The sequence below is a fragment of the Vombatus ursinus genome, unplaced genomic scaffold, assembly GCF_900497805.2.
Source record: "Vombatus ursinus unplaced genomic scaffold, bare-nosed wombat genome assembly UNPS02014786.1, whole genome shotgun sequence".
Taxonomy (NCBI): Eukaryota; Metazoa; Chordata; class Mammalia; order Diprotodontia; family Vombatidae; genus Vombatus; species Vombatus ursinus.
This window is the reverse complement of record NW_020954564.1, coordinates 2,634,712-2,647,992: the sequence shown is the minus strand read 5'-3', so window position 1 is coordinate 2,647,992 and position 13,281 is coordinate 2,634,712. Positions and strand designations below refer to the sequence as shown.

General features: G+C 39.2%; 1 protein-coding gene across 1 annotated transcript in view; it reads left to right on the top strand.

The window, feature by feature from the left end:
* The window catches only part of LOC114047124 (tumor necrosis factor ligand superfamily member 8-like), a 37,373-nt gene that overhangs the window by 7,273 nt on the left and 16,819 nt on the right, over positions 1-13,281 (top strand). The window contains exon 2 of the mRNA XM_027867873.1: positions 5,318-5,360. Coding sequence (XP_027723674.1) covers positions 5,318-5,360 — 43 coding nt within the window. The remainder of the gene's footprint in view (positions 1-5,317; positions 5,361-13,281) is intronic.

Below are 13,281 nucleotides of genomic sequence, written 5' to 3'. Positions count from 1 at the left end.
AGGGGGGTTAAACTAGACAATTGCAAAGGTTTTGTTTTATTTCATTTTTAGTGGGTCTAATATTCTACATGTTAGGTACTAAGGACACTTCCATCTCTAGTTGTCCATGATCCTAGGATTCTATTGAACAACAAAATAAAATCTTAATTCATTCCTTCATTTATCCTAGAAGCAGCTAAATGGCTCAGTGGATAGACTGCTGAGCCTGGAGTCAGGAAGTCTCAGATACTTAATAGCTGTGTGACTCTGAACAAGTCATTTAACCTCTGTCTGCTTCAATTTCCTCATTTGTAAAATGGGGATAATAATCTCTCCTATATCATAGGGTTAGTTGTGAGGATCAAATGAGGTAATGCTGATAAACCATGTAACACAGTGCCTGGCACACAATAGGCACTTAACAAATGCTAACTCAAAGGCTTACAAAGTGATTGTGGGAAATCATTTAGTCTCCCCAAGGCTTCACTTGCTCATCTGTAAAACCAGGAGGAAAATACTTGTATTACCAACCTCACAGAAGTAAAGCTCTTTTATTAACATTAAAGGATTATATTAGAGTGAGTTGTTACTATCTTCAGGAAGAGAATGATGATCATCAGTCCATTGATCTTGAACAGAGCAAGAGATCGGATGAAATGGCCTTTGGCTTTTTCATTTTTATCCATTAGAAATTCCTTCAGGTAAGAGACTGAGCCACATGCATTCTCCAGGTCCCCTCCACTCTCAAGGACTTCAGTACATGACACTGTACCCCAACTCATCCCCTAAAAGTCTCCCAAAAGTGGGGGGATGGGAGGCACTTAAAGAAATTGGCTTAGTTACAAATTATATGTGCTTTGAACTATTACAATTAATGAATCAACAACCATGTTCTTATAAAATTAGCCACCAGCGTGAAGTACCCAAAAAGTCTATTTGCTTTTGTTCTGAAGATGGTGGAAAGAAGCATAGTGATAACTTTGGCAGTGTCCTTAGAAACCTTCTAGCCCATCCTTTCATTTTTCAGAGGAGGAAACTGAGGCCCAGAGAAGGAAAGAGACAGCTTACTCACCAGTTCAGGGAAAAAGAAGAGTGGAGTTGGGTGTTGGGAGGCCTGAGTCTGAAAATACTGTGTGACCCTGAGCAAACCATTCAAACCTCTTTCAGTCTCAATTTCCCCACCTTTAAAATAAGAATGAGAACATTCATACGAACCACTGTCTACCTCATAGCACCTTTAAGTGCTATAAAAATGTGAGCTATGTGGCACAGTGGATAGAGCACCAGGCCTGGAATCTGGAAGACTTGAGTTCAAATCAAGTCTAAGATAACTCACTAGCTGAGTGACCCTGAACAAGTCACTTAATCCTGTTTGCCTCAGTTTCCTCATCTATAGAATGAGCTGGAGAAGGAAACGGCAAACCACTCCAGTATCTTTGCTAAGAAGACTCCAAATGGGATGTCAGACATGACCAAGACAACTGAACAACAACAATTATAATTTGAACTCGGGTCTCTGGACTTGTGATTGTTTCTTTCCCTTCCTTCTCTCCTTACGATACTAAATGAAAGAGAATTCTTTCATGTACAGAATCAGGTCATGTACCTCTACCAGTGAGCGCACATCAATGAGAGACTGGGGAGATCTCAAAAGGTCCTGGCTTTTACTTTATTTCAATGAAAATAACTTAAATCATAAAATGTTAGAGTTGGATCAAACCTTAGGCTACAGAATGTTAGAACACAAAACACAGATTTATTAGAGTTGGAACAGTCTTTGGAGATCATCTAGTCAAGATGCCTTATTTTATGGGTATGGACAGAGAGACGCTAGCTAGAAGGTCACAGAACCTTATGATATAGAGCTGGGAGGATTTGAGGGGTCATCAATCTGCCTTAAGTCACACACAGAGTGAATCAGTGGCAGAGCCATGAGTCCTGTGATCCCTTATAAGAACTCTCTACAGAACCACACTGCTACTGTTTATGGCTATGCCTCCAACAGGCCCTTCCTCATTCAAAAGCAAACAGCCCTGAGAGGGGTAACAGATTAACCCCCAGTTCTGAACACAGTGTTCTGTGCATATTAAGTGTACGATAGGCCTTTCTGAATTGAACTGAACTCACTTTCACCATCATTAGCACCTTACAAATGAATAATTTATCAAAGAGCAGACTACCATCTTTGAAATCAAAGAGCAGGATCCTGAGGTAGTAATAGGACATAGAGTAGCTAAAGAAGTTAAGCATCCAGAAGTTAGCTAGAATTTCATTTGTTGTCTACCCACTCCATTGTACCAGTAAAAATGCAGTGTCACTTGCTTATAATATCACCCACTTGTTGTTTCCAGTGACTTCCAAAAAGAAATCCATCAGTTGGTGAAGTTAGTTCATAGAATCATAAACTCTCTAAGGGATCTCAAAGGCCTTTTTTCTTTTGCCTATGTTTCATGGATGAGGAGACTGAGGTGTAGAAAGCAGAAGGACTCATGAAATCATAGCCTCAGAGTTAGAAGAGGCTGTCCTGCAAATTTACCTTCATCCTCAGGTCATCCAATATCTGCTAGAAGACTTTCTTGTATTTTTTTTTAATTAACAAGCATTTTTTTATCTCCTTCCTAGGCCCCCTCATTTGAAAAAAAAAAAGGAAAACAAAAACAAAACACTATATCAAATATGCATATTCAAGCAAAGAAATCCTCTACTGGCCATGTCCAAAAAAAAAGTGTGTCTTACTCTACATATTTAGGCCATCACCTTTCTGTCAGAAGATAGGTAACATTCTTCACTATCGGTCCTCAGGAATCATGGTTGGCCATTGCATTGATAAGAATTTTTAAGCCTTTCAAAGTTTTTCATTTCCACACCATTAGGACAGGAAGCTTGCTACTTTATGAGGCAGTCCATTGCATTACAGGAAATCTTTGATTTTTTTTTAGAAAGATCATCCTTTCATATGGTGGACTTATAACTTGCTGCCTATTGGTACTGGTTCTACCTATTAGAACTATGAGGAACAAATCAGCCCCTTCTTCCATAGGACAGCCCTTCAAATACTTGAAGACAGTGGCTTACTTTAATCTTTTCTAGTCATTCCTGAACTGAAATTTTAGTCATTCCTGAACTGAAATTTAGATACCATCATGGGCAGGGAGTGACTAATTGGCACAGTGAGGGGCAGCAAGAGAGCTAAAGTCAAATTCTATGCAAATCCTCTTTTCCCAAATGATTCTCCCTCTCAGGAGACACCATCTGGTATCTCTTTGCCTCATTTCCTTTCAAGAACTAGGAGTGTTTGACAACTTAAGATTCTAAATCCCAAACTTTCCCTTACCAAGAATTATCCCTTCTTGTTGATGGCAAGCTGTGCTTAATTCAGCCACAAGAAAGGTTTTATATCTCTAATTAATGAATCTCATACAGGAAGCACAGATGGGATTTTCAATTTGATGTGTTTTAGGTTTTGACTCATGTGATTACTTCCCTCCACTAATAAAGACCATGACTCAGTAAAGACAGTGACCAATTGGAACATGGCCAGAGGAAAGTGACTAGGACAATAAGGAAACTCACTAAGGTCCCTTCCAGTTCCATATCTATGATCCTATGAAACTGAAGGTCATGCTATGTGGGGACTAGCTGAAGGACCTGGGGATATTTTGTGTGCAGAGATTAATAGATTTAGGGCTGGAAAGTGACCTTAGAGACCATAGAGCCCAACATCTTCATTTTGCATATGAGGAAACTGAGACTAGGGAGGTAAAGTGATTTGCCCAAAGCTATACAGGTTGTTAAGTATCAAAGGAAAAGAAAATAATGCTTTGGTGGCAAGGGTAGAGATTGGTGAACAGTACAGTGATAATTGTCTTTTGGTATTTGAAGGGCTATCAGGGCAAAGAGAAATTCTATTAATTCTACTTGGTTCCATATGGCAGAACTAAATACTGAACAAGGACTTGAGTTGTACAGTGGCTGATTTAAGCTTGAAGCAAGGAAAAAAAAATTCTCTGGCCATCCTCCAGTTTGTCAATGTCCTTGCTAAGTCACACTCTGCATTATTAGCAGGAGTACCCACATTTATCAAAAACTGGATCTTTCAAGGTGTCAGAGTGAGAATCTGGGTGCTTGCTATCCAAAAGCAGAATGAACTATAGTGAGTTTCTCTAAATCAGAGGTCTTCTAAAAGATGCTAGATGCCCCTTTGGGGATTTTAAAGAAGAGATTCCCATTTAGGTAAGGATTAGACTGCAAAGCCTCTGAGATTCCATCCAACTCTGAGTTTTTGTGATTCTGTGAATTCTTCTGAATTCTGTGAGTTGACAAGGTTAAAAAAATCCATAATCTAATCAGGCTGCCTTGCTAGTGGCAAGAGTCCTTGAACCCAACTGTACTGATCCTCAGAACAGATGCACAGCTCATCCTTGGGTCTATATGCATTGGTGACTGGGGCTTGGTTTCACCAAATTTTGAAGAGGACAAAACTTAAAATAATAATTTTAAAAGATTGTGCCAGTTTTAAATGTTTTGTATTTTCATTCTGATAGCACTGATATTAATTCCACTACATAGGGAAAAAACTGAGCTTATTATCTAGTTAGCAAGAATAAGCAAGTAAAATTGGAAGGTACCAAATGGTCCACTTACTCTCTACAGTGTAGAGTCTACACACACATACTCTGTCAGCAGCCACACCCCAGGTGAGCTCCTTCTCTGTTCGACTCAGTCCTATCTACCCCAGAGATCCAAGGTTTAGTATCCTTAGGACTCCCATAAGGGGTTGATGCTGGAGGTTTCCTGTCATTATGAAGAACTGGACTTTGTCCCTGTGGCTTAGTATGCTAAAGTATCTGTTACGAGACCACTGTCTGGGGGGGTCACCTTTCTTGCTCAACTAAATTTGTCTTAATTATTTCTTGTAATATCTTTACACTATGAATTACAAAATCATTTGAGGCCATTGCAGGTGCAGGGGACATTTTCTACTGCCTGGTCTAGGTCCCAAAATTGCTCACGACAACTCTGCTGACATTCAGATCCTTGCCAACACATCAGAGCTTCTGTCCTATTAACTCAGCATCTTTGACCTCACAGTCAGTCATCTCCAAAACACAAGGCATCAGTGAAGGAGGTTAGTGGAGGCCAAATAAGACAGCCTGACATAAAAGGACTTGATCAGTCTGAAACCTCCTGGTTGTCCATAAGCATGAGGGTATTCCTATTAAAGCACACACATCAGGAGGAGAAAGCACATTTGAAGCAAGATACAGTACTTTAAAGGAAGCGTGTAATATTAAGTTTGAATTGCATCCTTCATTCCTGGCTTCTTTTCTTCCTTCAGGAACCCATCCCGCAGCCACCTGAGAAGTTCCCCCTTATAGGAGGTAAGACTTTGAAATTAATCATGAATGCTTCAGTTGCTTGACTTGTTATAAAACTTTGTTGCTTAACTGTCAGAAGAGAAAAAGTGAAAGTCCTCAACAAACCCACATCCTGGTATGGGTTGGTCAGAGGGCTGACCTTCTATGCTTGGGGTGGGACTTGAGGAACCAAAGAAAGACAGCTCCCACTAATAGCTGTTTCTAGTGAAAAGACTGGACCTAGAACCAGAAAATAGATGTTTGAGTCCTCATTTTGCCACTTACTAACCATGAAACCATATGGAAGTCACTTTAGCTCTCTGGGCCTCAGTTTTCTCTGCTGTAAAATGAGAGAGGTGGGTTAGATCATCTATAAGTCTCTTTCCATTTCTGATATTCTGGGTTTTAAGATAAGATCTCCATATACCAACTGTTAAAACACAAATACTACTCGTCATTAGCTCCTTAGAATGGATCTTTATCTGATAGCAAGTTATTAGCTTTTCAAAGCAAGATCAAGGTTCTAAGAAAGTGACAGATAGTCAGTTACTAAAGCATTTATTAAGCTCTTAGTATATACCAAGGGCAAAGGATATAAGGAAATGCAAGAACATGGTCCCTTCTTGCAAGAAGCTTGAATTCTAAAAGATTAGAGAATACATAAATAACTACAAATATACAAGATGGAGACAGAGACCAACTAAAATTTGGTGGGGTGGGGGGGGTAAGGGGAGGTAGAACATAGCGACTAGGAGAGCAGGTCCTGGTGGAACATTGTGATAGGGCACTCCGGAGAGAGGGGTCAAGAACCAGAGGTGGGAGATAGGAGAAAATGCCAACATCAAATCTCACCAGCTTCATTGTTCTGCCAAAGGTATTAAGATTACAGGGCCCACTAGCCAGAGAGCGATTTGAGTAATGTTGCCTTAGTCCAGACACTCTTTTATATTAAAGAAGCTATTTCTCTACCAGTGTCCAGAAGCCCCTTGAAGTAGTCAATGCAAATTTATCATGTCTAATATAGCAGTTCTTCCAGAATACAAATTCAATAACACAAGGGCAAATCTGCTTCTCCTTTGCAAAAGAAAGATAAAAATAGTAACAGGTTACATTAATTTAGTACGTTATATCTGTAATTTCATTCTATCCTCACAACAACCATTTGAGATAGGTAGGGAAATACTGTTAACCTCATTTTACAAATTAAAAAACAAAACTAACAAAGCTAAACATGACTTCATCAAGTACATTAATAACAGTGCTGGAGACTCACACCTAGCTCTCCTTATTCCTGGATCAGTCCTCTTCTCATTATGCCAACTCTGTGTTTCTGCCAGGTGATTGAAATTCTATTTGTTTTTTTGCCCCATAGCTTTCTGTGTTTTATAGCCAATTCTTGGCCCAAGAAATCCCCTGACACATAGATGAGTAGGTATCCCACTTTAACATTAAGCCCCAAGGAGGCTTTCTCTGTGTACTAACAGAGGAAAAAAGCCAAAGAACAATCCAGAGAAAAATAAAAGCACATCTTTCATCTACTATAGTTTTATCCAAGAAAAGCTTATGCAAGAAAGTGTCCTATTTGCAAAGCCTCAGAAAAGAGGGGATTTACCACTCAGTAGAGCCCACTATGGTGAGTTCATTACTGGACCTTGCCAGGCTCTTTTCAAAGCAGAAAATCGTCATTGGGAATGCCAGGGGATGGACCTAAATCCCTCTAGGGAACCCTCAACCTTCACATTGATGTAAATTTTCTGCCCACACAATACTCAGAAACAGCAAATATCAAGCACACCAACTGAGGTAGGAGTTTTTGTTCATACCAAAAAGAAAAAAGAAGATGATGAAATGTGATGGGCCATCATTACAGGAAAACCACAAAAAGCAGAAGCCGAATATGCAGTGAAAGGATTTATGTCCCAACAGAATCCTCCACTTTCCCTGCCCCCAGGCATACTGGCTAGTAGAATCAAAGAACACTAGGGGTCAAAGAAACCTTAAATCATTGGTATTAAACTCAAAAAAGTGAACCATACATAAGAATCCCTATATTAAGACTTAGAAAATCACATATTAACATTATCTATGTTCTATTATAGTTTTGTTTATTTTTTAATTAAATTAATTAAAATAAAAAGATAGAATTAAATTAATTAAAATAATTTATTTTAATCTGGTTTGGGCTGCTCTTGGGAATGTTGTGGGCAGCCTCACGTTTGACATCAATGCCTTACAGCATAGAATATTAGGCAATAGACTTTAAGATCTGATAGATATCTTGGACTATTTGTGCCCAAAGTAACCCCAGAGCATGATATCTAAGAGCTGGAAAGAATCTTAGAACATAGATTATAGAACGCTATAGAAAAGGCCTTATAGCATACAATGTTAGAGCCCAGAGGGACCATAAGATCATTAATTTAGAACTAGAAGGAACCTTAGAGGTTATTTAATCCAACCCTCTAATTGAACAGATATGTAAATTGAGGATTGTAAAGGTTGACTGCCTTGACCAGAATAATGCAGCTAGTGTCTGAGGAAGAGCTTGAAGTCAGATCTTCAGGGTTCTACCCACTATGTCATGCTGCCTCTCTATATGCCATAGCATATAGAAAATCTAGAGCTAGAAAATGTCTTAAAATACAGAATGCCAGAGCTGGAAAGAACCTTAGAGCATCAGTAGTGAAGGAGGGATGTGATATAATAGAAAGCATGGGATATTTAAAGTAATGAAGGATCTGTGTTGCTAGCTGTGTGACCCTGGGCAAATCATTTAGCCCATGAGCCTCAATTTCCTCATCTGAACACAAGGACAATAATGCCTATGGCATCTACCTAATGGAATTGCTATAAGGAGGCAAATGAGATAATTTGCATAAAGCACTTTGCCAATATATAAAGGTCTATAATTATTAATGTTGCTGTAGCTCAAAGGAATATATAAAAGTCAAAGGTAGAAGAAATCTTAGAACACAGAATGTCAACCTGGAGCCATGCTTAGAACATTGAATATTAGAGCCAAAAGGGACCTAAAAGGAACCTAGAAAAAATAAAATGTTAAGACTAGAAGGGACCCTTAGAAAACAATCTAGTCTGACCCCTTTGCATTGTAGAAGGGGATCATTGATCTTGAGCTGGAAAGGACTTCAGATTCTAGCTCATCCAACTGATTCATTTTCCAAAGGAGGCTGATCCCAATGACTTGTCCAAGGTTACAGAGTCAGAGGCAGGATTTCGAGTCCCTCTGGCCCCAGATTCAATGCTCTTTCCATTGTCCCTAGACAGGGGAAGTAAGTTGTTGAAGAAATAGTCAATTACTAAAAAAAAAAATTAAAAAAGGGAGGGAGTAGAAATTACATACAAAGTTTAGAGTTGGAAGGAATGTGAAAGATCTTCTAGGCCATAAAGGCTTTTGTTATTGTTATTGTTGAGTTGTTTCAGTTGTGTCTTATTCTTTGTGACCCCATTTGGGCTTTTCTTGACAATGATACTGGAGTGGTTTGCCATTTCCTTCTCCAGATCGTTTTACAGATGAAGGAAACTGGGGAAAACTGACTTGCCCAGGGTCACACAGCTAGTAAATGTCCTAGGCTGGATTTGAACTCAGAAACATGGGTCTTTTTGATTCCAAGCCCAGTACTATATCCACTGTGCCATCTAGTGGTCCCAGAGGAAGCCTAAGGTTTCTTATTGATTATTGAATTAACTTAGACTGAAGTTCAAGAACTTGTTTTTTTAACTATTTCAACAGAATCAATTTCTCTTATAATCCTATGTATTTTACTTTATACACTTAGAAACATTAATGTGAAAAAGGGTCCATAAATGTCACCAGATTGCAAAAGGAGTCCGTGACACAGAAAGATTAAGAATCTCTGATCCAGAACAACTCCTCACTTTACATATGAAAAGAATAAAGCCCAGATAGGTTAATCAATTTGTCCACGGTCACACAAGTAGCAAGGAGAGTGTGGAGTGAGCTCCACCACATAACACTTCTCTAAGTGAGTGCTAGAGCATAAAGTTAAGCCCTCATACAGCATACAAATCCAAGGCCACACGATAATTATAGGAAATATGTTTGGATCCCTTATTCTACCTTTCTCTTGAAGACATGTCAAGCTCTCCAAGAAAGGATGGGTTATTCTAACATCTCTGAAGCTGTAGTACTGTGTGCCCACACCACCTGGTAGTATCCAAGGCAATGAGGAAGCTTTAACTAGCACAATGATAAAGAGTCTTTTAATGGAAAACAGAAGATCCATCTCTTTAGTCATCGCCTTCCAACTTAATAGGGACCAGAAATTGTCCTTTCCCACCACTTTCAGGAAAGGACTAATAGAATAATAATCTCATGCCAAGGGCAAACATGAGATTACTGGAAAGCAACACTTTAAGCCCTACCAGGCCCTGACACCTGGAGAGCATATTATCTATCTGTCAGATCTAGGGCTGATGTATTATTACAGAAGCCTGATTATTCCTGACTTGTGCCTTGGCAGGATCTGGAGGACGGGCCTGAAATCATCTCTTTGCAGACTAGAAAGAATGCGCTTTTGAAGGTTAATTATAGGCTTATATCTCATATTACTTTAACTTTCTCTTCAGTATTCAGTCTAACAGCATAGTCAATGAGGGACAAGAGAGTACCATTTCTTTCATTAAATCTTTTTTTCTAATGGGAATGCTTTTTAAAAAAAATTCACTTGAATCTCCATGTCTTGGAGTATTAGATTTTCCATAAATACAGTAGATGGCTAAAATGTTCCCAGTTTTTGACCTGAGAGTGTCCACCTCCAAGGATGCTCTCAGCTCTACAGAAATTTGAGTAGCAAAGAATGATCCTTCTTCATGGTATACAGAAAATGTTTAACAACTGGCTCTCCCAGAAAAAAAAAGTACATCCATTTAATTGACAATTTTTTAGCCATTCTTCCCTTCTTTTCTTTTAGCCGTCTCTGACATCCTATTCCCAGAGTCTCCCTTTAGTCCAGACCTAATTAAAATGCTATAATTAAGTAATCTAAGAAAAGAACAAGGTTTGATGTTTGCGGGCAAGGAGGGGCATGAATGAGAAGATGATGAATTTAACTTTTTTTAGCTAAAAAATGCAGATTTTGAAGTTGTCCAGGAATATTCAGGTGATAATGGTAGGAAAAGAGCTTAAAGAGAAAAATGTATACTTGGAAGTTATCCTCAGAGATTATTTTTGTGAAATTCTAATGGATTTCACTGTCTAGACCAGGGGTGGGGAATCGTCAGCCTCAAGGCCACATGTGGCCATACTTGAGGACCTAGAGGGCCACATGTGGCCTCAAGGCTGCAGATTCCCCACCCCTGGTCTAGCTCAAAAACCTTCAATGGCTATAACAGTTATCTATGGAATAAAATCCAAATGCTTTAATACAGAGGTGAAAATGTATGTACAACTCACTTTAATGTTTAATCTACATTACTAACATCTCCATAATTTTCTCAAGTCTAGACAATCAAAAATAATAATAATGAATCAACCCTTGATCTGCAGCATTTCCTAAATTCTGAGGTGTAAATGCTCACATTGAAAATTTAACCAAGCTGGCTTGAACTGCTCCAAATCTGATCCTTCCTCACTTTGCTCATTGCATTTGCCTTTGAAAAGAGAGAATGAAAATAGAAGTGATGCTGAATCTTAGTTACTTACTGCAAAACATCTTCCAGACAATTCAGGTTTCCCCTCCTCCTCCCCAATGGATACCATTGGCTCCAATATGCCAGGCTCCTCTTTATGGTCCTCACACAGGGGCCACAGCAATCAATAAGTATTAATAATTGCCTATTATGTGGGTATTGCCTGGCATGGTGATTAGAGAGCTGCCTCAAAGCCAAGAAGACCTGAGCTTAAGGCCCACCTCAGACATATACTAGTTCTATGACCATAGAGAAATCATTTAATCTCTCAGGGTTCCAGGCAACTCCCTATGATTGTAAGTTGCAAAGAAGGTACCCATCTGCATCGATAGAGGGAGTTCCCTCACCCTCTCCCTCAGAGAGCTATCTATGCCAATGAAATAATAGGTTCAGTACGTGTCCACTGAATGTCAAATGCTACACTGGAGTCTGGGACTATAAAGACATAAATGACAGAGTCCTTGTCCATTCATTGTTGGAGAGAGGGAAGGAAAAGAACAACACGTATACATAAAAGTATATGGAAAATAAGCATGTACAAAATACAGGCTCTCCCAAAAGTCTCAGTGTACTGAAGCTCTACTGAGACTTTTAGGATACTCTATACATGCAAAATTAATATAAGGCATTTCTGATAGAAAGGCACTAATACTCATTTACCCCTTATCATCTTTGTTCATGATTTCACGCCCCCCATGAAATGCCCTCACTCCCCTTCATCTCTTTTTCAAGGCTCCACTCAAGATGTACCTCTTTGATTAAGCCTTCCTGAACCACTCCAGTCCAATTTGAGCTATACCTTCTTTAAATTCCTCTAGCATTCAAAGTCCAAACCATATAATTCACCCCTTTTATTGCTTTGTAATTAGGAATTCTCAGAGTTGGATTAGACCTTTTTCAAAAAGAATAGCCCCATCTCCCATCCCTCTAATATATCTCAAATGGTATCAGTGAGAAGAGGGACTAATAGGGGAGTGCTCCTCCCCAGACACATTTTGTAATAGGAAGCTCATTGCCTGTTGAGGCAGTCTGGCCCACATCTAGACAGATTTAATTATTAGGAAATCTTTGAGTGAAAGCTTGTCTCTCTATAGTTTTCACACACTGATACCGAGATCATGAGATATTTGAAAAGAGCCAACCTTTTTTCCTGCCTTCCATGGTCTAATTAATGAGAGCATTGGTGGAGATGATCCCTAAGGTCCTTTCCAGTCTTCATTTTCTCCAATTCTAATTTTGTCCGTGTGTGTGTGCATGTGTGTGTGTGTGTGTGTGTGTGAATATTCCAAAAAGGGCAGAAGTCACATTTCCAACTTGTGTATCCATCCCTATAATCACATAGCTCTTAGGATAGAGCTGGGCACACATTATGTGCTCAAAAAGTATCTGGCGACTGAATTCAATTGTTAGCATCTAGGTGGGAAATGCTGTCTGCCAGCATTTTCCTCATTAGGGGTATAGTTTCTTGGAAAAAAGTGTTTCATCCAATAGGGTAGGTGGCACCAGAGCCACCCAAATAAGTCTCATTTCCCAACCATTTGACCGAAACCCCTATCAATGTCTACGCCCTTCAGTAGCAACAAGGTGAAATGGTGGGACTCAAGGATATTTGTTATATTCATCCAATAGGCCAGATATTCAGGCTGGGTTATGAGGCAGGAGGAATGAAATTGATTTGGCTTCTGAGAGCTATACCAGCTTAGGCACAACAACCAATTGCCCCAGAATCAATCTGTCTGGGCTGTCAATATACAACAGGCCTGGATCTGGAGGTTGGGACTTAGTAAGGATGTGCATGGCCTCTCCATGGTCAAGTCTATAATTCTGGCTTCCTCTCTATATTCCACTCCATGGCTCTCAGTTTTTGTACATCCTCATTTACAGGGAGTCCATGAGTTCCAGGCAACGAAGCTCACCTTTAATTCTATGTAGACAAGTATCTCCCCCAAGAAGCTTAAAACAAGAATGGTTGGGGAGTTTGTTAGTTTTTTTCCCTTAAACTAAGGGGAAAACTATCAGAACAGAAATCTAAAAGAGGTTAAAAATAGATGCAGTCATTTGAGTTCAGGAAGTATGCAACTTTAAAGATCCTTTTCTCTCCCCATCCTTGAGTTTCTCAGAAATCAGCTGATTTCACCAAATCACACATTTTTGGAAGACAGAGAGAAAAGAAAGAGAGAAAAGAGAGAAAGAAAAAAGGAAAGAAAGAAAGAAAGAAAGAAAGAAAGAAAGAAAGAAAGAAAGAAAGAAAGAAAGAAAGAAAGAAAGAAAGAAA